Source organism: Phalacrocorax carbo, chromosome Z (genome assembly GCF_963921805.1).
Source record: "Phalacrocorax carbo chromosome Z, bPhaCar2.1, whole genome shotgun sequence".
In the NCBI taxonomy this organism is placed as follows: Eukaryota; Metazoa; Chordata; class Aves; order Suliformes; family Phalacrocoracidae; genus Phalacrocorax; species Phalacrocorax carbo.
Genome location: NC_087548.1, coordinates 23,917,736 through 23,943,733, shown reverse-complemented (window position 1 = coordinate 23,943,733; position 25,998 = coordinate 23,917,736). Strand labels below are relative to the sequence as shown.

Genomic DNA, 25,998 nt, shown 5'->3' with positions numbered 1-25,998 from the left:
ATAATTCTGTCCATAATCAAAACCAGTTTTGAGAGAAGCTGGATCAAAGAAGAGCTATTTTAAGCTCACTATTGCATGAGCTATCTCTCCAAATAGAGAATAGTACAGTAAAGGCTGAGTAAAGCACCTCTTAGGCATCTTTGCACTCAGAATACTTCTAAAAAAAGAGGAAAAAATGTCTTGCAGCAAAGAAGAATGCAACCAGGAGCTTAAAGCTCACAGAACCATACAAAGCTGTGATCAGGAGAACTGATCCCAGTAGAAATGCTTTGATTTAGAAAAATAAAGCAGCTGACTGTTCTAGGTATGCTGGGCCTGAAGTACTAAAATTAAATCTTTCTCTCTGTGCTCAGTAGCCCAAGTGATACTGCAAGCATAGTCCAAACTCCATATATGTCTTTTTGGCTTTCAGGACAGATGGGGCTCACATAGGCTTCATCTCATCTAATGCAAACTGATACATCAAAGATGCAAAGGAAGACCAGCACCTCTAGAGCATGGTTCATTCCGTTGATCCATTTTAGACATTTTTGTTAGGAAAGGATGTTTTGTATCAGCAGCTTCCAGCAGAAAGCTGACAAAAGGCAACTTCTGCCTAGTACAGCTGGTAGATCTTGTATTGGTGCAACCAGCCTCCACCCATGGCATAAACAAGCCATGCTGCAAAGGGAGGGAGCTGAGGGAGCTTAGGCTCGGACACATTTCCTTCCAGTGTCTGCTGGGAGGAGCAGTAATCCCCAGCAGCAGGCCAGATGGACACACAGAGGCAGACATCTTAAACTAATGCAGCTTGTCTCTCCACAAGTCAGAAGCACTAGGACACAGCTACGGCATATGGCATATGACTTTCACACTTCTGCATGTTTTACTTCAGAGCTCATGTTTCATAATAACTAAATCTCTACATCTGTTGTAAAATGTGTTATTTAGCATCCTACTGTCTTATGAACACACATCAATGTTCCACTAAGTTAGATACCTAAATTGAGATGTGTGTATTCCCTACAGGTTTAATGCTCTGCTGTTCTCTTGCAGCTGCTGGGGCAAATGGACAGCCTGCCTGGAGACTCTAAGGTTATGAACAGAAGCAACTCACATTCTCTTCTGAAAACTAGTAACTTGCACTTATTACTGCAATTCATTTTGTGAATGTGAAAGGCTCTGTGGCGCTGACCAGCATCATGCTGCATGGGCAGTATTACTTCCAAAGACCCTGAATAACAGCAAGTGAAAACCTTTGTGTGTCTGTTAAAAGGAAGCAAACAGGCAGTTAGAAACATATGTGTCTCTTCTGGATCTCAGTATCTCAGCGGCAGATGTCAGAAAAGGATGCTCAGGTGAGCTGCTTGGAGGGAGTACTGCAGTATCTTAGAGAGAGATGACCAAACAGAAATGGTGCTGATAGAGACATGACTATTAATTGCCAGCTCTGACATAGGAATATTGGCATAGATTAGACAGTGAAATTGAAAATTTCGAGACAAGTCTGAATAAGGTCCCTGCAACTACAAAAAACCCACCATCACTAATGATAGAAAAGGACTAAAACAGAAAATATAGTGAATAGTAAAAACAGTAAAAAGTAAACAGCAACTTTTCTTACAATGAACACAGCTTATTTAGGAATGTTTGTTGAGAAGAAAAGGAAAATTTTGCTAAATTTATGGGATGATACAGAAATATGCTTCTCTTTCGTCATGGGGACAAAGGGTAGTGCCTAGGGGATCTGTCCCTATTAATTTGCTACTATGGGCTTAGCATAATAAAACAATTTAGAAATCTCTGAGAGCAGCGGAATGACCAGGTGCTATCCTACATCTTCAAGAGTTTGTACTCTCAATAGGTGTCCTGGTTTTGGCTGAGATAGAATTAATTTTCTTCACAGTACCTTGTATGGTGCTGTTTTGGATTTAGGATGAGAATAATCTTGATAACGCACTGATGTCTTAGTTGTTGGTAAGTAGTGCATATACTAAATCAAAGACGTTTTGGCTCCCCATGCTCTGCCAGGTGCACAAGAAGCTGGGAGGGGACACAGCCAGGACAGCTGACCCAAACTAACCAAAGGGATATCCCACACCATATGGCATCATACTCAGCATATAAAGCTGGGGGAAGAAGAAAGGGGGGATATTCAGAGTGATGGCCTTTGTCTTCCCAACTAACCATTAGGCATGATGGAGCCCTGCCTTCCTGGAGATGGCTGAGCATCTGCCCGCCCGTGGGAAGTAGTGAAAGAATTCCTCCTTTTGCTTTGCTTCTGCATGTGGCTTTTGCCTTACTTATGAAACCGTCTTTCTCCCAGCCCACTAGTTTTCTCACTTCTACCCTTCTGATTCGCTCCACCATCCCACTGGGGATGGGGCGGGGAGTGAGCAAGTGGCTGGGTGGTGCTTAGCTGCCAGCTGGGGTTAAACCATGATATTGGGAAAAACTTAATTCCTGGATTAGGATAAAACAAAGCAGAGCTCCATCTTTTACCTGGAAGACAGCCCTGTGGTCTTCTACTACTTGCTCTTCCATTTCTACCATTTGTGACACAGCTTCATGGAAAGTAAACAACTGCGGAGAAACTTCCTCTTCCTAAAAATAATAGTTAAACTTGTTAGTCTGGAAAGAGCTGTGGCTACAGGAAATATATTGAATGTGATCCTTCTCATCACAGAATATGAAAAGAGATATGCAGAAGGCAGAACCTGTCAAAAATAGAGTTTAATACTTCTAACAAGAAAATCTCCAGAAATGAGTGGAGAAGGCCATAGATTCAAAATGGTCAGAGAGTTAAATTGAATTCATATTCACTAAAAAGCTCCAGCCACTAATCCTAGTATCAGGAAACAACATACTCCACATTAAAAAAACAAGTTAAAATAGTGGGAAGAGGAAGTCACAAGGGAAGAATGATTATTTCTGGTAGGTTTTAATGCCTAGAGAAAACTCTGGTTTTCTGTCAGGGCTTCTTGTTGTGTATATCACAATAGACAGTGATTTTAAAAAACAAACAAAAAAGAGAACAGCAATTACATTCAATACATTTAACAAAATCAAAATTAAATTAATCCTTTGGAAAAAAAGTGGAATAAATGTACAGTGAGAAATCTAAAATGTACATAGTTAGGAATAAATTAGAAGCATAAACAACATGGATTTAGAAACTGGGGCCAACAGGGTTCTTTAGAAATGAAGAGTTAAAAATCAAAGGGGAGAGCGCTAGGTAGGCTTTAATTAATGTTTTAGCAAGACAGTATAGCTCCCTATCTGATGCCTTTGAAATCTTTCTTATAACGTATTGTAAAGCTTAATTTAATTCCACATGAACAATGAAAAAGTATGATATGAAAGGATATCTGGCTGGAAGGACCATCCAGTGGGAAGCTCCAGGAATCACCAGCATGTTCTTATAAAATAGAGCCCTGGAAGAAGAGCCAGTTACTAAAATGAGAAATACAGCAGACACCTTGAAGAGGTGTCTGAGAAGGCAGAGAGTCTTGCAAAAAATGTTAAGATAGTATGGATTTTTCTTTCCAATGTTTCATCAGCATTTTCACAGAGTGTAATCCCTGTTCAAAATTTAAGGAACAGGAATTCCCCTCAGCAATGAGGGGAAAATGCGCTTTAGAAGATGGCTCTCAGCGCCCCACTCCTGCAGCCCTGGGAGACATGCTGGGAACAGGACGCGGCTCTCTCCCATAGAGTGCACTGGGGTTTCACCCCATGAAAATCAGGATGTTGGGAAAAGGAATGATGGGTAGCCAGACTTCTAAACACAGAGAAAGGCAAACTCACTTGAAATGGGTGTGGCATGCAGGGAAAAGAATGCTCAAAACCACCAGAGTGTTAAATAAAACACATGAGTGTCCCAGGATACTTCTAACTGCCTATAAACCCATGAAGCTATACTGGAAAAAATGCACACTAAAGAATGCCAAAGCTAGAGCAGACCCTGCCTAGACATTAAAAGCCCTCATCAGCAAGGAAGGTGAAGCAAAGTAAAACATCCTCCTCTCACTCTTCAAGAAATGTTTTTGGTTTGGGCTCTTTTTTTTGTATGGGAGCAAACATAATACCATAACGTGAAAAGGTGAAAAGGCATGCTGTATTTACTTAATGATCTTGCTAACAGGCTGTAAATACATGTTACTCTGGATTTGTTCTGCCACGGTACTTATCATCATCTCTCTCCATGTAATGCTGTAAACCACTCACGTTTTGTTCACAAAGCAGTTTGAGATCATCTCTCTGAGGAGAGCTCCCCACACCCCACTGTGTCTCCAAGTCATCGATCTGATTGGGAGCATGGTGTATAATGGGACGGATATCTCCTGCGGCACTAGGATCAACTGTCAGCTCCTTCACCCTATGAGCAGAAGATGTTTCATTTTTAAATTAGTAACTTTCTGCACAAAAGTGTCACAACCAAAAATAAAGCTCTATGGGTTTATGTGAAATTAATTCATTTAAGAAGGATGATGATGTCAGCTTCACAAATTTGATGTACTTTCAGTGACAAAAAGATGTCAGTCCAACTCCTACAAAGCACGGACTGTTGAATTTCAACTACTTGCAGGTGGATTACGAGCCATCTTCTAGCAAAAGGCATTTTCTGATCGAAATCACGCTGCTCACTGACAGTTAAGACGGCAAAAATCTCCAAACCCTAATTCCTTACCAATGAACAGTATTTGAAAGAACAGTTCATTCAGCACCCTAAACCTGACCTGACCATCTTTCTTTTTTTCTCTGCACATAATTGTGCTTTAAAGAAGTCAGTCAACCAGTACCCAGATACCTGTTAAAAGCAAATCCACGAAGAAAATAATAATTTGCAACCAAGTATCTCAGAGAATGAATAGATCCCTTAATTAAAATACTCAAAGGTGAAAATATCTTATTAAAATGTTAGGCTCTTGCAGCATGAAAACACTTTAAAAAATTGATAATGATTGTCAAACAAAAGCCCATTTAAAAGCAAGTTTATGAAAGAGGCACATCAAAGTCTGAAAATATAGCATGTTTGAGAACATAAACTTCATTTTTTTTAAAGGGAAAAACATGCTCTTTCAAGTAGCAGTTTTTTACTACAGCGGAAACTGTTTTTCATTCATCTTCAGAGTGATGAAAAGGTTTAAAAATGTATACATATGGAAATTGTTTTCTTTTTTAATTAGAGACATTCCAATTACGCTAAACAGAGACTTGCCAGATTTGTTCCACTAAAAGTACAAAGGTGACATCACCATTTTCTAAAAAACATATGAAGGAAACTACCAAGCCTGGATACAGAGTGTGGATGTTTAAGGAGGGTGAACAAAATACTGGGAAGATGATTGCAGATCATGCAGAACCATCACCTGCCAAACAAAATAAAAACAAAGTATGTGTGACTCAAGGCAAGGGGACTAATGAAAGGTTGGTCTGCAAAATTACATAGCCGAAAAGAAAACTTAAAAATAAAGATTCCATGTATAGAATGAAGTAGACCTGGTGACTGAAGGAGAAAAGTCGTCATACTCATAGGAAGGAGAGAGATCAGAGCGACTGCCACTACCCTGTGAGAAGGGAATGTCCGAAGGACTAATTCCAAATTCCTTTACTCTGCAGCAGCAAAATACAGCAGCAAATTAAAAGAAAATGTTCTCATAAACACAGTTAAAATGACAACTCTTTGCTTAGCATACTTCTTTAACAGTTCAACTATTAAATTATTTTTCTATTAAAACACAAGCGTGTCAACTTATTTAAACCTTTTCCAGAGTTACAGAGCATGAACAAAAGAAGTGCTGCTAATTTGCAGCAGACTATAACAGCAGTGTTTTCAGAAAAGTCATTTCAAATTTCAGTTTGTGCAGTTAATAACATTTACTCTTCGTTCAATATTCTACTAAATGGCTCCTTTCAAGATATCAAACCATTACAGCTACAAAACTTGAAATTCTCTTCTGCCTCCCGTCTTATACTGCACGCATACTGGTGTCCAGCACCTAAAAACTGTTTGTACTATGAACAGGATATATTGCTAGAAAAAACTCAAATACTACACAAGTCACATGAAGCAATTGTACAGTGACAGGCATTTACTCCATAACAACATGCAAACTGAACACCATGGGGAAGAAACCATCCCAGCGCAACTGTTTAGTATACTAGAAATAGGTGTTCAGATTTGCAGTGTCTTTTTCCAGCGTCACTTCAGCAACATGAGTTCTGTAAGGGGTGAAAGATCCAACGAGCCTTGATAAATGTGCAAGGTCCTTCGTCATGTTCCTGTAAGCAGGGGACTAGAAGCCTCCTTCTCAACCGGAAGCAGATCACACAGACTGGTCCAAGGCAGGCAGATATGCTACCAGCTCCCTTGATCCAATCACAGAGACATTCAGATATCAAGGGGAGTGGGAGGTAAGCCTTTCTTCCTTTGTGCCCAGTTAACTACTGGCCAGGGTGCCCAGCCAAGCAGGAGCAGACGTCGTTCTGCTCTTTCACTGGGGCAAGCAGGCCACTAGACAGTAGCCTCTTCTGGCCAAACAAGGGTTTCTGACGGCCCATTTGCCTCCTTTGTTCTTTGCGCAAAGGATGGAGAGGTGTCTCTGGGTCACAGGTCTGACTCCAGGGACATGCAGGACCTGATCACTCCAACTCCACAGATGTTAAATGAAGAACTGCAGCAGGGGAAGGCCCCTTTCATGCTCACTGAAGAAAGATGAACACTTTCAGAGAGCACTACAGGTCTCAGAGGTGCTGCATCAGCCTCTGCAGGTGTTACGTTCTTTACACTGATCATGAAGGCACTGTTGGATTAACTGACTCCTTACTTAGGGGTCTCAGATATTTGCCTGAAGTTGGAAAGTATAAAATCTCATAAAATTGTATGAAAGAGACTGGCAACTGTGTGCAATTCCACCAAGGGGATGAAAAACCCTGCACAATGCAGAAAGGTATTTCAGCTAACACCCTGTGAAATCATTATGAATACCGACTACTCCTAATTCAAGACATGGTGCCTCCAGAGTAGGGGCACAACAATAGGGCACCTCCCACATTTCCTACAATCCACATTATCCACGTCTGGATAATGGATTAAATGAAGTTGCTATTGGTTCTATTGTTACAGTTGTAAACAGTGACAATTTAAATTAAATCTGAACCTGGATCAGTAATTTGGTTTTAATCTTACTAAGAAATGCAAGTATGACACAATTATTCAAGTACCTAAAATACTTCTACATCATGGCACAACAGTATTCCAGACGTCAGTGGTCAACAGCTGGTATAGCTATAAGCAATAAAATTTTCCATACCTATTTGCATATCTCAACGTATTCAGGGTGTTTTCACAGGATGCCATCCCTGGAGAAATTGTAGCGATCTGGAGAAAAGAAGCCATGTGTTAATAATTTGCTTCGTACACATGGAAGTGTAGAGGAATTCAAATTAACCTTTTTTTTTTTAATCTCCAGTTCCATTTGAGGTCTTCTACAAAAACTGTCTGATGTGTACAGCTGTCCTTATACAATGACATTGCAAGGACACAGATGTTAGGTCACAGCTTCTATTTGATTTTTTTTTTAACCATACCTGGAACAATACGAACTCACAGAAATTTAAATCAATTTCCTGCATCTCACTGTCTTGGTAACACAACATGTAAATTCAAAACTCTAACTGAAAAAATAAAGACTCCTCAAAAAGGGAAACACGCAATTCAGTAGAAAGTCCAATGTATCCTGCAAACAATTACTAGATTCCTTTTTTATTTATCTTTGTAGGCTGCTCTCTATTCAAGCAAACTGCGCACCGATTTGAGAGATCTAGTTTGGCCACAGTCCAAAACTGTACTTAATAATATTAAAGATATGCATGTGTTTAACCATTTTAGTAAGTAAAGATTTTTTCTTCTCGGTTAGAAGTTATCTGTAAATAATACTCGATAGCTAACTTATTATCAGACGTATCTGGAATCTATAAGTCTTTCCTTTTCCAGTTAAATCAAATGCCCTGATGATCTCACCTTCTTTTCAGCAGTCAGCAAAAATAATAAATGTGATCAGGCAACAGTAGCATCATTATTTATCCTAGCTTCTCTTAGTAGTTCAATTTGTCCATCTGTTCTCCTTTCAGGAGAGCCATAAAGGCACTACCCAGAACAAACACCAATATGATCCTACACACTAACACCTTTTGTGGTGGCACAACATCAGGAGACTGAAACTGATGAAAATTAGATAATCTTGGTCTTCTCTTTCATCCTGCTGCTGGCATTACTGTACAAAAGCACAAGTAGTCATCCTGAGAGGAACTTCTCCTACCAGGGAGAAAGGAAAAATACATGGTGGGAGGGGGATAGGTAGTCTAAAAAGCCTGCTACCATACAGACTTAAGTTTAAACCTCTAATACTGTCTTGTCATTTAACCCAGCTGGCAGCTAAACACCACACAGCTGCTCACTCACCCCCCACTGCAGGGGGATGAGGGAGACAAGTGGGCGGGCAAAAGTAAGAAAACTCGTGGATTGGGATAAGAATGGTTTTATTATAATAATAAATAATAATAATGTATGAAGACGAGGAAGAGGGAGACGAGGAAGAGGGAGACGAGGAAGAGGGAGACGAGGAAGAGGGAGACGAGGAAGAGGGAGACGAGGAAGAGGGAGACGAGGAAGAGGGAGACGAGGAAGAGGGAGACGAGGAAGAGGGAGACGAGGAAGAGGGAGACGAGGAAGAGGGAGACGAGGAAGAGGGAGACGAGGAAGAGGGAGACGAGGAAGAGGGAGACAAAGGAGAAGAATACACTAGCTAGAGATGCACAATTTAGCTTTCTGATCCTGCATGGGATTCATGAAGTTATACGTCTCAGTGCAAAGAAAACAACCCTGTCATTGCATCACAAAACGGAAGGAGAAAAACAGATTAATACAAACTACTATTTTACCACCATTTTCAGATTAGAACCAGACCTCACAGCTAAGGGGAAGATGAGGCTGTCCTAACACCACAGTTTTCATCTTGTGGTCTGAAGGCTTCTCTAGCCTCTAGACTAATTAATTCCAAGGAGTCTGCCAAAGTAACCAACACAAACAAGCCTAGCAATCGGTGTCCACTGCAGAGAGTTTGTGCTGAGGATGCACAAATAAAACAACTGGACATCAGTGCTTTTATCCCTCCTTTACACCATCTGACAGAAGAGTTCTGTTTCTCAGACTGATGCACATGCACATTTATACAATACACAACTATTCATCCCATCTATCCCAACTACTTCCCCCATCAACAGCCTAGAGCATATTCTGATGCCTTTGATACCAACTTTTAAGTTTGTCTTTGTCATCTAAAGATCGCAACTCACCCCTGTACTTCCCATCTACACCACTTTCTCCAAAATTCTGAGTCAACAAACAATAGTCTCATATAATTAAGACCTTATTAAAACCAAACAAACTTGTCAAACTGGAAATGTTTCTAGCTAGATGCCTAGCTAGAAAACTTGAACAAGCAATAAGAAAGGTCATTAAAAATTGAGAACAGAGGAAGTTATCGGAAATGTCTCTGCTGAAGGTCTCACTCCACCTACAGTGTCAGTTAGCAGATAAACTTAAGTCCAATATATTGCAAGTAGCAAGTGACCAATTTTAAGCATAAAAGCCTAAATTACCAGTGTCTTTTCTCTTTATAATTTTTAGAACAGTTAACTAAACGAACTTACCATACAGGTACGGGAGTTTTCTCCTATGAATGAATCTCGTAGCACCTGAGTAAGTTTACTTGCTCTGAAGGGTGTATGAGGTTTGTTTCGGCCTAAGGCTCTAATGCACTCCTGAAAGAACACATAGGTTTATGTACTTTTCTGGACCATAGGTTGAATAAATATAACATAAACATCAAAATCAGAAAATACATGCCTTAGTTATGTTGCTGTCCCCTAAAATATCATTACAATTTATCATTAAAGATTGAATTCAAGAAGAGTTAGGCTTTTACCTCTCATTAAGTTCAGTAGAGAGGGAGGAACTTAAAAAGGACTCAGGAGCCTAAAAGCTTGCTGAATCTCATCCAAAATGTTTACAACAATTGTATCCAACAACAACAACAACAAAACAAAACAGCAAATCAGTGTTGATGATAAACATCTGGGCTAACAATTATTTCAGCTGCAAAAATCTGAATGATCTACCACTTCTGCCAGCAGAAGCGGCATGGACAAGGACATGTGTTAACTCTTATCAATTAAGAGCAGTACCTTTGATTCTGGCTCTACCACTGACCTTCTTTGCAGCTGAGAAGAAAACAGACTTTCTGAAAGCTTCCACAGAACGCAAACCTAGTAAGCATAGCTCTATATTGATGTACTCAGTATTGGAGGACGCTTGAAAATGTAAGTCATTCCCTGTTTTAAAATATTCTTTGTGTGAAAAAACACGGATAAGGCCTCCTCTTTCACTTACAAGGGTATGGGGCTAAAACAATATTTGCAATTGGTTGGAGAGCTCCAGTGAGAAATACTGCACAGATGTAAATATTACTAAATTACTACAGAAGTTACAGCAGCGACTAAGTACAACAGTGCCAACCGAGATTGAACTAACCTAAACACTTCTGCCCACTCTGAGCTCTAGCATCAGCTAATAAATTAATTCCTAAGCAAAGAAAGTTTAAATTTAAATTTCTGTGGTGGTGGTATTGTCGTCATCGTCATATTTTGATCATTAATTCCAGTTTCTGCCTTTGCCTTAAAACTTTGTGTAGAGGCATCTCTTCAGGTGCATGACTTCCTTGGTACCATTTGAACATACCTACACACAGAATTTCTTCACACAACCCTACTTTAAAAGCTATTCAAATTAGAGCTTTGCTTTTAGCAGCACCAACAGATGGAATAGCTTTTGTGTTACATGAGAGTTCTACAGCAGTTCAGCTAATCCTCCACCTGCAGTCTATCCTTGCAGCCTTTTGGGATTCCCTAGAAACAGCTTCTTCCAAAAGCCAGGCCAGAAACTGTGGGATGATAACCCAAGAAAGGATGGCAACTGTGAAACAGCATAAAACAGAACTAAAAACAGGCTAAGAATAAAGCTACCAAGATACAGAACAGAATAAATACAAGAGCAAGCTGGCTTTGACTAAAGTGATCATTGAAAAACTCACCAGCTGAATTTTACAGAATGGACACAGCTCAGATAAACAGAAAGACTGAAGCTTGTTGAATGTGAATTTCATTTTCATGTAAATGCTAAAAAACACTCAATACTTGTAGGTGAGTAAGGCAGCGCAGCCCTTCAATTTTTTGCATTTGTACATTCATACTACAATTACACAAGGAGAAAAGCAAATGGGACAAGAAGAGGAAAAACAGATTTTCAACAAGTGACATAACAAACTACAAACAGTAACAAATGTCTCCGTTGAATTACTGATATGGCAACCGGTAAGTTCAATTAAGATATTTTAATTTACTATAATGATTTTTAGTTTGCTTACTCCTGAAAAATTAGAATTGGATTATCTCCTTATTAGTAAAAGGATTATAGGAGGACACTGTCAGCTTCTAAGTTAATGCAGTTTTTAACTACTTTTGCTTTTCATCACAGTTCAGAAAACCAGGTAACAAAATGACCACACTACTTCCATGGAGAGACATTACAGAAGTAACTTCCTGCACCAAAAATCAATACAGGTTAAACAGGACTGATATGCAGGTGCAAAGAACAAATCTTGGATTAGCACCAAAGACTACTCCCCAGAACATATTAGTTTGATTCAAACTTGACAATAACTTCAAGGGTCTTGAATGAAAATGGAAAAAACTGCATAATGTTTAGGGAGAGAGATGAAAAATGGAAAACTAACATATCATTGAGAAGCTTATGTCTTCCTGTACCACTGTGTAGACCTCTGCAAGACCTCCATTTATTTTTATTTCCCCTTCCTCATGTAATTTATGTTTGCCACTAGTACAGCAGCAACAGAACCTTTCACCATCATTAAAAACACAAGTTGTATGAAAATGAACAATGAGTGTTGTATGGGTACTGCACTGCAGGCACTTGTCAGTACAAAATCAACAAGTAAACTGAAAAAAACACAACCCAAAACCAAACCAGCTTTATTCAATTACACAATTACATTTGGAAACAAGTGATACCATCAAGACAATGTTGCTTGCATTATTTACATTGATGCTAAATCAAAACAGGCCACACTGTTGGAACTGCTGCTTCTAATTTTTCAACATGCCATACAATTTTGTAATGACATCGCACATTACCATTTTGTAGTGTTTTGTGAGATCTGCTTAGAGTCAGATACAAGTCTTCTCCCTAGTTTATATGGGAATCAAAAAAGTAGGCAGAGTGATTCTGGGGTTGAGATTCTTTATGTAAAGTTGCAGTGCTGGTGCCGAGAGTAGTAAACCTAGGCAAAACTAACCAACAACAGAGCTAAGTTCTGAGACAGTCAAAACTACCGTTTCTGCAGTTGAGACACAAAAATTACTTTCCCTGTTTAGGCTAAACCTCTTTCAAGCATTAGAAAACCAATTAAAAAGGCATATGAATATTTAAATAGCCATATTTAAATCAATATATATCATTATAGATATTATAATATCTATATTATTTATACTGATCAAAAGAAATATTCATACGGATCATACCTATCATCAAATACTACCTCTTTCTAGTACTTCACTATTTCATCACTTGATGTGTCCTGGATTAATGTATGAACATCTGTAAAGTGACTGTATCAGACAATTTGCTATGAAGAACAGTAGTTGATTCCAACTTTCAAGGGTTATTTTAATCTATTTGTTAGTTCTTTCTGGATATGTTGCTGTTGTATTGCTTTAGTTAATTAATTAGCAGCAGTAAATCAATATGTCATAAAGGTAACTTTATTTTTTATTTTTAAAAAATGGAGAAATAAATGCTGAGATCAGTAAGAATATTTCCAGTTAGTATTTCAGACTTTGAGTAACAAAGTCAGTCATCTGTCCTCCCATTTTAGATACATGTCAGAGAAGTCTTCACATTCAACCACTGGGGATTTTTTGTTGAGTTGTTTGGGCTTTTCTAAACCACATGCAAGTTGATAGCACAACCTTTCTACAGTGTTTCTACTTGGCAACTACCACGTATTCCTTCAGGCATTTAAAGGGAAAATCAATACATTATTTTACCTGTTACAATGTAGACAAGCAAAGCCTGCAAAAACATTCCTTTTAATAGTTATTGCTATAATATGTAGAAGGCTTCCCCCTGCTCAAAGGCAATGGAAACACTGTAGTTACCTTGAGTGCTAAAAGGCTCTTGTTAATTTCTGCACCTTCCAGTCGTGTCTGCCTATCTGCACTGGAAGTATCTGCTCCTCTTTCGTTGCCAGCCAAATCAATCAGAGAAAATTTACCATGCAACTTCCCTTTCCTTCTGAGAATAATTTGAAACACTGCATGGCTTCGAGATGAGTGTGCATTTGCAGATGTCTGGCCAGATGTCCTTTAAATAAAAGGAGAGAAAGGAAGGACGTATCAACAGGCGCAGGACCAAACATGATAAACATACTAACCTCAGACCGTTAGTTTTTTCAGGGCAGAGTTCTGTATTTTCTAACATGTGTTGTCAGCATGTCTGAAGTTCTTGTGGACACTAGAGACACGACCCTAATAATTGGATGTACGTAGTACAATTATACCTCTTTTCCCATCTCTTCAAATGGGAATAGAAGATTAGTAACGTTTTACCTCCCGCGTAAAGGCAAGGATAATTAGATCTTCAAAGATTCCGTATTATCACAGAGCTTACATGTAAAATGCTGATGGTGTTTCTTATCTGATCAGGCAGCAGTCTATGCAGAAGGCTAATTTTAAAAACAATTAAACTGGATTCTTAAAAAAAAAAAATTTACACTTAACCTCTGCCACTACAGATCAAGGCCTTTCAGAGGTAAAGAATCTGGCAGTATTCCAGATTATAAATTATGTGAATTTAAGTCAGTAAAATAGCTATATAATGCACACGCTTCACATCCTGTAGAAAAAACAGTTCTTAGTTCTCTCTAGGAGACCGAGAAACTCTAAATATCTGTCTTTAGTCAAAAAGCAGGCAGATTCCTTACTTGCAGTCAACATCATCAAAAAAACCCACTGCATATTATAAAGCCACCACTATGAAAAGACCACCAAAAAATCGTGTTCTGATTCTTTAATGTACAATGAAAAACTGGTGGAAGCTAGGGGAGATACCTGCAGCTGTTGCCTATTTCAATAAGCTTAAGAACATCTTCAACACATTTGACTTCCCGTTCCTGTAATCCCACCACCTGGACTTGCTGTTTACCATCTTCTAACACTCTTAATTTTGTCTTCCTGTTCAACAAGTCAAAAACCTTAGGGAGGGGAGGAAAACAGAACAGTTAAAGAGAAGCTTTTAAAGGCAATTTTGCTTCAAATCCTGTATCAAAATATGCAAAGCATTCCCCAGAAAACATGACTGGAAGGGAATTGAGGAGAATTATTTGAAAGAAAGCTTTCAGTACACAAAGGAAAGAAAAATTTCATGTGACAAGCTCAGAATCTTGTGCGTGAAAGAGAAACTCCTCCTTCCGCCGAGAAAGGTCAGGTACTTACCTTGCCACTGTAGATCTCAAAAAATGTTGCATATACTTGAAGTTCTAACTTCTTATAGTTTGGCTTCTTTAGCATTAAAAAGACATCTCGAGCTGTGAATACATTTCCCGAATAAAAAGAAATCTCATTATATATTTTCATTTAGTGAAGACTCATTAATGTGTAACAGTCTATTTCACAGCACCTCTCATGTTCTGCAAGTATAACATGTAGGGTCAGTCAACCAGATCTAAAACACTGCGGTTTAAACTGCCACATCACATCTGAAGATGCAGAAGACCCCCAAATTATAAACTTAATTAATCGTCCATTATATTTATTACCTTTTTTTTTTTAGGTAATCTATATATACATTTACTTCACCATGTAAAGACTACACAGCTAGGACCTACTTTTGATTTTATCCTAGCTCTACTGTAATGTAAAATACATAGACCCTTATGTTTGTACGACAGGGAGTAGGAAGTTTATTGATCTCAACTCATTTGCAAAAGCAAACAACCAATAAAGTCTCACCTGCAAGTGCATATATTCCTTTCGAACAATCTTGGTTCTTTCCTGAAAAGTCACCCCCCATAGTCTAAATTAAAAAAAAAAAAAAAGACAAAAAGACAAAAGAATATTGAGATCACAGAACTGTAACTTGCAAAGTTGTTACTTATTAGAATTTATCAAGTATATAATACATAAAAAGAAGTGTATTGCTGACATGTAGAAGAACTACTTACATGGGTTTTTCCACTGCCTGTTTGCCCATATGCAAAACAAGTGGCCATTCCCCTTTCAAATATGGTCTCCACTAATGGTCGAGCTGTAAACCTTAAATGCAAAAACCAACACAACTTAAGAAACTTAATTACTTTAAGATGCCACTACCACAAGAATGCTATACATTTTAAGGCCAGAAGTGACAAAGCTGCTCCTGTGCTTTGAGAGGCCAAAGGACATCTCCGTATTAGTTCCCGAACTAAACAGACTACCAGCTGTAAGGCACTATAATATCCCAAACAATCAAATAAAAGCTACAAGGTCTCCCCCATTTATTTTACAACAATATTATACTTCTTTAAACCCTAAGGAAAAAAATTTCCTTGTTTTAATCATGCACTGCAGCACAGCTCACTACATGGAGCTTGAACTCCCTAAAGAGGACACCATTAGAAGACACAGAAATAGTACAGTGGAGCAGATAAAGAGTGAGGTTTTGCCAATACTAAAATTCTGCTAGTTTTGGTTTTGGGTCTTTTCTCCCCAAATCAGCTTCTAAGATTAAATTTAGGAAACATTGCACATCTTAACATTTTGAGAACATACAAACACTGAGAAAAGGTTCAAGGAAGCATATACCCAAGCTCTTCAGAATGGAAAAATCAAGTCATCCCTGAAGTATTATTTGGTGTGTCAACAAATATGACCCACAATGTAATTTTCTGTTTTAGAGAACTGATTTTTACTTGAAAAACTTAAAGGTTATCACTCCTACTTCAGCTGCTTATCACCATTATTTCATGAAAAACTCCAAAAGCAAAGGGTAATCTAATGCAAGGTTACCAATGGAGGTAAGAATCTCACTGCAAAAGTCCCTTTTTCTAAACTTTTGCCAGGTGTTTACATGTAAAGTACCTTTAAGTGACAAGAACAGGGACAACTGTTTACAGAAACACTGAGGTGTTACAGCCTTCTTACATTCTGCTCGGGTACAAAGACAAGATTGCTTACAAAAATACTATGGGTAAGACCAAGCCTCTGATCAACCAAGGGTTACGCAAAAATTAAGTTTAACTGAATCTTGAATTTTCATCAAAAATATAACAGACAATTCCTGATCAGCCTTAATCTTTCTTTTTTGCTTCCTATAAATTTACACTTCTTTTGTCCTGAAGAGGATATTCCCATGTTTTGGTGTTTGTTCTTTTTATACATAGAAGACAAAATTTCATAAAACCTATTCATGTAAGAAGCACACTCCGTTATCTCTGTTTAATTGAGTTTGAAATTATTTTGCTGATTTATAAAAAGGGACTTAATTATTTTAAAGTAAGGCAAAACACAAACATATCTAGACAAGTTTTTCATAAACCATTATACCACTCCAAATGGTACCATGCCAAACAGTCCAACTTCACTTTTACTAGCTTTATTTGCAATCTCGATCTTGATCTTTCAGAAATGTAAACCCTACTTCTCCTTTCAAATTCAAAAGGCACACCCATGCATTCAAACTAGTGCGTGTTTTATAACACGTGTTTTAAAACACACTAGTGCGTTTTAAAATTATTATTTAATAATAATTTTTAAGAGTAGCACTTTTTTCTTTCAAATGAAGAACGTTTTTCAGTATAGAAATATAGTGAGTAATTTTAGCATACTGGAAAAAACTGGAGGAACTTGCCACACTATTTTTTCCCCACTGTGACCCCAAAGTTCTGGTGAGAGCAGATGATGATACCAATCTTGCTCTTATTTCTGTTCTTACAGGGGGCCTAGAGGCAGGTTGCCCATCAAGTAATAATTATCATAGTGCCATATGAGGGAGAAGAAAAAAGCCTGTGCTGCTACACAGACTGGAGATTTCCTGTTTCAGTGTGAATACAACTATCTTTTAATAGCTTCCCTTATCACTACTAATACATTAGATACCTAATAAAAATTGCCCAGAGGAAACTGAATACAAAAATATAACAACATTGTATGCCAAAAACACCCCTCACATTTAGACACTGCTCACAAAGACAAATAAGAGGAAGGAGGGAGATTAAAAGAACTGATTGTTAAGCAGGAGAACTATTGCAAGAGGCATGCATCACCAGCTAGACCGCTCTCCCACAGCTCTTCAGTACTGAGGAAAGAAAGATGCTACCAGTAGACAACCATTAGAGAGAGAAATCTCCAACGGCACAGCTTTGCTCTTTAGAAGCCTTTTTTTAGTATAAATTAAGAGACTATACAGATTTTCCTTTCGCCACCCTTCTCCTCCTAATTATATCAAACATAAGACAAAAGTTTTCATTTTCAAGGCCTCGTAATAATTCTTTTACTACGAATTTTGTCTTATCCACTGACGGGATGTTAGCATCCACCATCAATCAATGCTAACTTTCACTTCCTCGTTGTTGGATTAAAACCGAGAATTAAGATATTTCTCTGTCACTACTCCTTAAGGCTATGGGAAGCACTTTCCAAGGAGAAGGAAAATTCTCGTCATCAAATTCCTTTCTAATATCAATATTCCTTGCAAAAAGCTTCACAGGATTTAGCCTGTGTACCAAGATAATAACTTGTCATGGTGCCTAACCTTCCCCGCTACTCTATCTACTCCACTTCACGACTTGTACAAGGTAAACAGCTACTTCTAAATATGCTTTTAAATGCGCTGTGTGCATTATTCTGTGCCAGCAGGGGAAGTGAAACAGAAAAGGAGAAAATAGAGATCCAAATACCTTGGGGCTGAAAGTGAATGTGTGTCTTTGTTGATGTTGTTCTTTAAATCAGAAAGATTCAGCATTTTGAGCCAGATAACTTAGCTCCACGCAGGTCTGTGTTACATCAGCCAGATTGCTTCCAGAAGCCAAGCCAGCTCAGGTATCTCAGCAATATAGCAATACAACCTCTCTTGCTTTCTTTGGCCTCTTTCCCCACCCTCTCCTGATCTGCTTCCATCTGTTAAATATCTCACGTTCAAACTGCAAGCTCTTTGGGGCTGGGGCTGTCCTTTTCTTCTAAGTTTCTTGAAGACCAAGGACCATATCTCAGGTTCCTCAGGTGCTGCACACACACTAATTAATAAGACAATAACCCTGAGGCAAGTGGAAAGCTCATAAAGTTGTTCAAATATTCACTGGCTGAGCAGGCAAGTGATACATGCCTGTGCCTGGCAACCAGCTGGGCTTGGAGGAGGACCAAGAGCAGGACCGAGGTCAATGGAGGGTATTACAGGTGAAGAACTCAGGATCAAGAGGTAAAAAAAAAGTAAACAGGCAAGAGAATGGACGTAGCAATACACATATCTGGTAACACAGAGAACAGGAGTAAAGTCCACAACCAAGGCAAGCCCATAGTATGGGAGATACATGAGAAAAAAGACTCACCAAAAAGAAGCATATACACATACCTGTAAACCATTTCATTAGGAGCCGTGTCATCAAAGGCATAATCAAAACGAAAAGTTTGGTTTTCTAGGTACCTTGTTAAATCCACCTTTTGTTTTGGCTCATGTACCATCACAACATCTTTACTAGGAATTGTTATTACATCAAGGTCTTTCATTAAAGTTTCTATAAAATAAGTGAAATATATATATATTTAACTAGCAACACATCATTATTTTTTACATTTTTTTCATTGCTTACACTCTCATAACATCTCAGATAACACAGCTCCTCCAAGTAACAAGACTGCAATGGATTTGGGCTTCTCATACCTAGACAGTCATCTGCAAAGGAAGAGATTTCAGTTTGGAAGTCTAGTCATCCCATCCTACCAATTGCTAGAAACTAAGGAGAGGTTCTACAAAGTTGATTAGAATACCTAAGATCATTGATTATAGCACTATCATTGTGGCTTGGCATACATTCTATAATAACACTTCCTGTGGATTTGAGTTCTTTTGCCTCAGGGCTTCTATGCTATTTTATAGATTACTGCCATATCCTTTGGGTTTTTATAAATAGCTTCTCTCCTGGAGAAACTGGACACTGAAGTCCTGTACTGCTTGGACTGTCAAACTTAAAAACACAAAGAAATTAATATCCTTACGATAACCTGCTTAATTTTAAAATTTTGTCTATTTTTCCTCAATCCTAAACGTTATAGTCATGTGCTGACAGCTTTCAAAAATTTTGCTTTCATTCTACACAGACTTTTTCATTTGTGTATCCCTCCTGGAACGTAAAGCATACATCTCTAATACTGAATTTCTCTAAAGGTAAATCCTTTCTAAAAATTACCTTGTAAGCAGAAAAAGCTGAAAATGCTAATGATCCTTCCTATCACTGGGAATGAACAAAAGCCATCTAGATGCGATTTCAATAGTCAGTTCCCAGGTTATAATTACTACACAGCACTACAATTTATTGCTAATTGTTGTATGAAATACAAGTCAGCAAAACAGAGAACCCAGCGATCCATGATATGCACAAAAATAAAGATCCTTTGTGTGCACAGTCAGGATACTAATGTGTCCTACTTGCATGTCTATGTAAAATTCCTTAAGGCGTGCAGTTCAAAAATTTGATGTGGCTTTATACAATCAGATAGAAATCTTTTCATCAGTTAACATACTGATCAAACAGTGCAATGGTTACCGTTGCAAGACACTACACACCAACACAAATATGCTTTCAAGTCACTACATAATCAATTTTTCAGCTGCACTGCAATAAAATAAAATGCAATTACTCTGCAGTGAGCACAGAGAAGAAATAAGGAGCAGTAGTGAAAAGAGTTACAGGAAGGTCAATTCTTTGCAGCACAAGCTTTTTAGGCTAAGCAGTCCAAACTTGGTTTTTCTTAAATGATTGCTTGGCATAAGACATTTACCTGCTCCCAGGTATTTGCTATGATGACCTGTATTCCTTGCTGATGAAAATTTGGAATAGTGTCTCTGACACACATCCTATGTTTACCAATCATAAATTTATGCAACTGAAACAAAATCTTAAAATGTCAGTCTGAACACTTAATTCCTGTAAAGTCAACCCACAGAGTGATTGGTGCTGAGAACACCCAAAGATTTTGGTGATAATTCAGTGTTGTGAGACTGAAAAAACAAACTGGTTTTATTTTTCTCTTCAGGGGGTTACACACTAGTGTCTTTCATTCTTTTATACTCTTCAGTTTTAAAACTTGGCATACAGCAGAAATACCATTTCTTATGACGTGTGTGTTTTCAGAAGGTTGTATCATGTGGGTACTAGATTATCTCTATGGTTCATTAACACCTTTTTACCATAGCTTAGTCTTAAAAATGCAAAATAGCTGTAGTGTCAACCTCATTTTTACTTAGGCACCCTTCTTCCTACAAACACCTCCAAACTGCTTTTTTTAACAGCTCCAAACCACTGATACCTAACATATGCAGCTTTTACAAAATCAAATCCTACTTCTGAGTCCCAACTCATGCTCCAGGACAACTCTCTTTGATTTACTGCAATTTCACTTTGTCCACCTTCAGAGCAGGTAGAAAGTGACACTTCCCCCAAAATGTATCAGATTTTGAAGTCATATTTTATTAAAGTTAACCTCCAGTGCTGAAACAGAAATTCAACTGCTACCAGGCTTGTATGTTGAATGTCCTTATTAAACAGGTTATGCAAAACAGTTTCAATTAACCAACTGCTGACATTATGCATTCCTTTCAGGTCAATAAAAGCAAAAAATAGAGAGCGTAAGAAAACAGTATAAGTAAAAATGAAGTAAAAAATAAAGCAGGGGAAGCAGCAACAATGTGGAGGAGAAAAATAAAACAAAACCTAACTATCTACTGGTATCAACACGTTTTCCCTCTCCCACACAATTCTCCCATTTGGCTCTGGATATGCTCCAGATAATCCTTAATGTGTAGTTCTGACAGTACAAAAATAATAAATGCATCCCATGTCGTCTCAGAGTCAGAGTAATGCTCTGTGAGTCCTTTAGCTAAACAAAATATCATAGAGAGAGGAAGAAACGCCTTTCAAAACTGAAGTCAGCTTAAGTGCCAGATTCAGACAGGCTGCAATCCAGAAGCCCATGCATTCTTAACTTCCCACTGAAAGTAAAGAACTTCATGGGAAGATTGGAATTTAGCTCAAGTTGAAAACCTGAACTTTTTTTTCTGGAATACAGACTCCAGTCTGATAAGTAGGCAGTAAGAAAAAGAGTTGTAACACTAATCATATATAAAAAAAGTCACTAGGGAGTCATTCCAGTACCTAATACGTTTTTTTAGTGGTATTTCCTATGCCCTGGGGTATCTTGGCCAGTCCTGAGCAGCAGCTCCAGGGATACAAGTCTACAGTTTCTCTGTAATCCACTAGCCCTGCGACAATGTCTCCAACACACCTGGTCACCTAACATGTCATGAGATACCAGCATTTAAGCACCTGAATTGTTTCCTCGATGCCTTGATGTCAAGACCCGTTGAAAGTGAAAACTTGTGAAAACACATGTACAAAAAATGTGTAGGAAGGTTTTCACTGGGTAGCTCTCTGCTCAGGAGATCATGTAAAAACAATTTGCAGTCTGCACCTCGGCTCCAATCCATGAAATGGTGACAGTTAAACTACTTTTCTCCTCATCTTTATCCAGGTTATGATGAGTCTATGAATTTTCTGGGTCCATCACACATGTTGTCTAGCATAACAGAGTTTCACCTTTGATCAGTATTTCTAGATCGCTTTAATACAAAAAAATATTACTATCAGAAGCAGCTTTCCAGAGGAAAAAGATCAGCAAAATCTTAAATGGTCATACCTTTTTTATTGAGTGGTCGTTTTCGTACACAAACACATATCCTGTGCTCATCAATCTGCAAAGGAAACAATCTGTCAGTGAACTATAGCCCAACTCCAGTTATATGCTATTTTACTTCATTTTACTTCTTGAAGTAATTAAACAACCATTTAAACAAAGAGAAATTTCCAAGACAGTGAGTCATCTGAACATGCAAAAGCCCCTTGTGCCTGCATAATAGCCAAGAACCCAAGAGGGAGAACTGCACATTATCAAAACTCCCCGCAGATAACGAACTAATCCTGGAGACTACCAGGTACATCTCAGAACGCTGCAAGCAAACCCAGCTCTAACAGGGTAGCTCTGCTATTGACAGAAACTGACACAATCTCTGATTTCCATAGAGATCTGACAAGCTCCATTATTTAAGGATTCTGCTCCTCTGACTTACCTGCAAATCAAAGGCCCTCATCACCGTCAAAGATCAAATATTAATCTTTACACTCAGTAGAGTTTTTCAGAGAAGCTTAATGGTTTTGTGTGCACATCCCCTAGCATCCCAGGAAAATTTACAATACAGAGGCTGAGTGACTACTTAGTATATATTGGCATTATTTTAGAGGCAATAAGTATTTAAGTGATGTAACATAACTAACGATAATAGAATAACCTAGGACTTTGAATAACTACTAATTTCAGTATCACCAAATTACTGAAAAACTGAATCCATCTAATAAGGAATGCTACTAGATATTAAACTACTTATTTTTCATGCTTACAGACAGACATATACATTGAAAAAATTTAAAACACATGGCAAAAATACAGAAGGTTAAAAACTTCCATGTTGCTGGGGTACTTACAGGATCTGCAGTTGTCAGTGGTCTATAATCCAAACTTCCCCTGAAATCTCTTATCATACACATAATTTCATAATTTGGGTTTGTAGCATCAACATCCTAGGGAAGTAAGCAACAGAATTTCTATTATAATTATTTTTCCTGAAACAGACTAACTGCAGTATCTTCTGATTATATTTATTTATATATCTACATTTATTTATAAGAAAAATACACATGAACTGAACTCTTATTTTCTCTCCGGAATGCCAGAAATGTCTCAAAGGCAAGTTTAATGCCTTTTTCCACTCTGATGTAGCCAATTTACTGATCACAAAGCAATGCAATTATATCCCTTCTATTTCATGTTTTTGGTCGGCATGTAATAGAAAATACTTTTTAACTGAGGACTCAGTAAGAGTCTACTCCAGAAAGAGAAATGACCACTGCCTTTGCCAGAATCTTCACACTAAGAAAGACCTCCAAACAGCAGCATACCCTCAGACAGCATATACAGTGAACACTTCTTAATCTGAGATAAGGCAGTCCAACGGACAAATGGATACCCTCCATTACACAGGTACACAACAGAGGACAGTGCGGGCACCCCAGTGGTCTACACACAAGCCTGCTGGATCTGAGTTGGTTAAAGGAAGTTAGTCCTACCACTGGCTGTGAATTAACTCCTACAGTTACTTGGATGCATTGGAAACCCTCCTAACACTCTTAGACCACCCAAAAAAGCAGAAGCAACCCCAAGGATACACAGCAGGCTAAATCCAGGCCATAAACCTGGAGCCATCAGTACCAGAGTGAATGGACACATGAAAAGCCATGAATGGGGCCCCTCCAAGCCTTGTTAAGTCTAAGCCTTTGGTCAGCTGAGCTGGTTCTCTGCTAAACTGCTCAAATGTCCTTCCAATAACTTCTCCCCATGACTGTCGGTTTTTACACCATTTCAGGACATGCTGCTGATGCCATGCATAGCCAGCTCTGGTGCTCAGACCTTATTAAGCTTTACATGGCTCCCCACAAATGATACAAAACTCCTTCTGGATCACAGCTGGTTGTTTAAACAGCATAGGCACTCTTAGAAAGCACTGCATTGGGGTTAACCAGCTGAAATGGAGCCAGCTCATGTCTCTGCAACTGTGACACAGCCAAACCTCACCTCAGATAAAACTGTGCCCTGGTAATCAGAAGCTGACTGGACCTTGATGTTGTTCACCCTGACTACAGTGAACTAAAAACTGCTGAGAGTAAGCCCGTACAAAATGTATTCTTGCTGAGATGTCTCCTTCTAACATTCAGAAAGGGGTATTGTTTATTACAGAAAAAGCGTTTGCCTAAGATTCTTCAAACCCTGTTTAAAGGCCTTGCCCACTAGAAGACAGTGCTCAAGCTAATCGTTGCTGCATTTAACAACAGCAGAATACACAAAGCAACATGAAGCACAGATACATACAAGTCACCCCAACAAACAGAGCTTCCTCATAAGGACGAAAGAAAGAAGACATTTTTTGCAGTGATGACGGTGGTGAAACACTGGCACAGGTTGCCCAGAGAGGTGGTAGATGCCCCATCCCTAGAAACATTTAAGGTCAGCCTGGACGGGGCTCTGAGCAACCTGATCTAGTCAAAGATGTCCCTGCTTATTGCAGGAGGGTTGGACTAGATGATCTTTAAAGGTCCCTTCAAACCCAAACCATTCTATGATTCAGAACTTCAAGACTCAGATGCAAAGGGAGTCTTCAGAAAAGCAGTAAGAAAATTTTAGGTGTAGTACCACATCAAAGAATTTTACTATATAAAGAAAAAAATATTTGACCCTTACACATAAAGACATAGCAATGTTTTACATTTCTGTAAAAGGATGGAAATTAGACAACATGAATTCAGCATAGGTAATTTTAGGTCAACTTAGGAACATCATTAAACCATGAAGTAAATTGCCTGAATTATTTACATGGTGGCAGTACTTCTCATGTCAGTAGCAGATTGGTAGTATCTCTTTAGAGAGACTAATACATATGCACAGGGCTGCCAACAAGATTACGCTACTAGTTTTGCAAAGGCTTTTACACCACTGTGACAGAAAGTCATTTAATATTAAGATATTTTTCTCACAGGATTAGCAACTTCATTTCTTTCACACAAGTCTAACTACTTGCTGCCAAATGGCTTACATGATGCAAAGCTAAGTTATAAATGCATAGACAGGTTTAAAGAAAAAAAAAAGTAAGTCTCCTACAAAGCATCAAAGATCATAAAGAACAATTTGTCATAATATTGTAATATCTCCTGTAGAATAACAGCCCTATCTAAAAGCCAAACATTTGATTATTTTCAACAATCTATTTTCCCCAAGAAATAGCTGTCATCAGTACTTGATGTTTAAAGAACACACAGCAAGATAAGCAATTATTTCTGTAGGAAGAAAAAGAGAGGGAAAACTGTCTTAAGTAATAGTTATGAGAGCAATGCAATCAAGCCAAAAATATTTATCAAACTTGCATACAGGATGAAAAAATTTAATTTGAAGATTATTACAGTTCATAAAAATTATTAAAGATTGAAAAAAGCACAACTTTGCAAACTCCTCTTGCTGACATAAGTTTTCCATCCGAGCTAAAAATACTAACCTGAGCTCTTTTTTCTCTAAGTTCCTGCTGCTGTAACCTTCTTTTTTCACGTTTCTCTTGCAATTTTTCAACCTCTTTTACGCAATTAGATTTTCTACGTGCTTAAAGACAATCAGATAATTTTAAAATATTCACAGTGTGTTTCATGGATTTAGTATTTACACTAACATTTCAATTATATTAATTTATCAATAATTAAAATGCATTTATTTATATCAACTATCATTTCAAGCAAATCAGTACTGGTATGGAAAAATTACAGCAATTTAATTTCTAAAATTTATAAAAATAAATGAATTAGAAGAAAATCATGGGAATGGGACAATAATTACATGACAAAAAAAAATAAGGACAATGACCCTCAAAAAATATTTGGACAGATACATGTGATCTCTTGGTTTGAGTTAAACGAGAGCCCGGGCAAATTAAAAAAAAAAACAAAAACAAACCACCACCACCATGCTTAAAATAAG

General features: G+C 38.1%; 1 protein-coding gene across 4 annotated transcripts in view; it reads right to left on the bottom strand.

Moving 5' to 3' along the window:
- Positions 1-25,998, bottom strand: part of KIF2A (kinesin family member 2A) — a 55,986-nt gene that overhangs the window by 4,132 nt on the left and 25,856 nt on the right. For 2 of the 4 annotated variants that reach the window (XM_064438930.1, XM_064438931.1), the window contains exons 6-19: positions 25,526-25,626; positions 22,908-23,003; positions 22,066-22,120; positions 18,725-18,887; positions 15,342-15,432; positions 15,130-15,193; positions 14,614-14,705; positions 14,230-14,372; positions 13,279-13,483; positions 9,697-9,807; positions 7,296-7,363; positions 5,482-5,595; positions 4,207-4,357; positions 2,482-2,583 (exon numbers count right to left, since the gene is read on the bottom strand). In XM_064438930.1, coding sequence (XP_064295000.1) covers positions 2,482-2,583; positions 4,207-4,357; positions 5,482-5,595; positions 7,296-7,363; positions 9,697-9,807; positions 13,279-13,483; positions 14,230-14,372; positions 14,614-14,705; positions 15,130-15,193; positions 15,342-15,432; positions 18,725-18,887; positions 22,066-22,120; positions 22,908-23,003; positions 25,526-25,626 — 1,556 coding nt within the window. The remainder of the gene's footprint in view (positions 1-2,481; positions 2,584-4,206; positions 4,358-5,481; positions 5,596-7,295; positions 7,364-9,696; positions 9,808-13,278; positions 13,484-14,229; positions 14,373-14,613; positions 14,706-15,129; positions 15,194-15,341; positions 15,433-18,724; positions 18,888-22,065; positions 22,121-22,907; positions 23,004-25,525; positions 25,627-25,998) is intronic. The other 2 variants (XM_064438933.1, XM_064438934.1) reach the window with 1 other exon arrangement.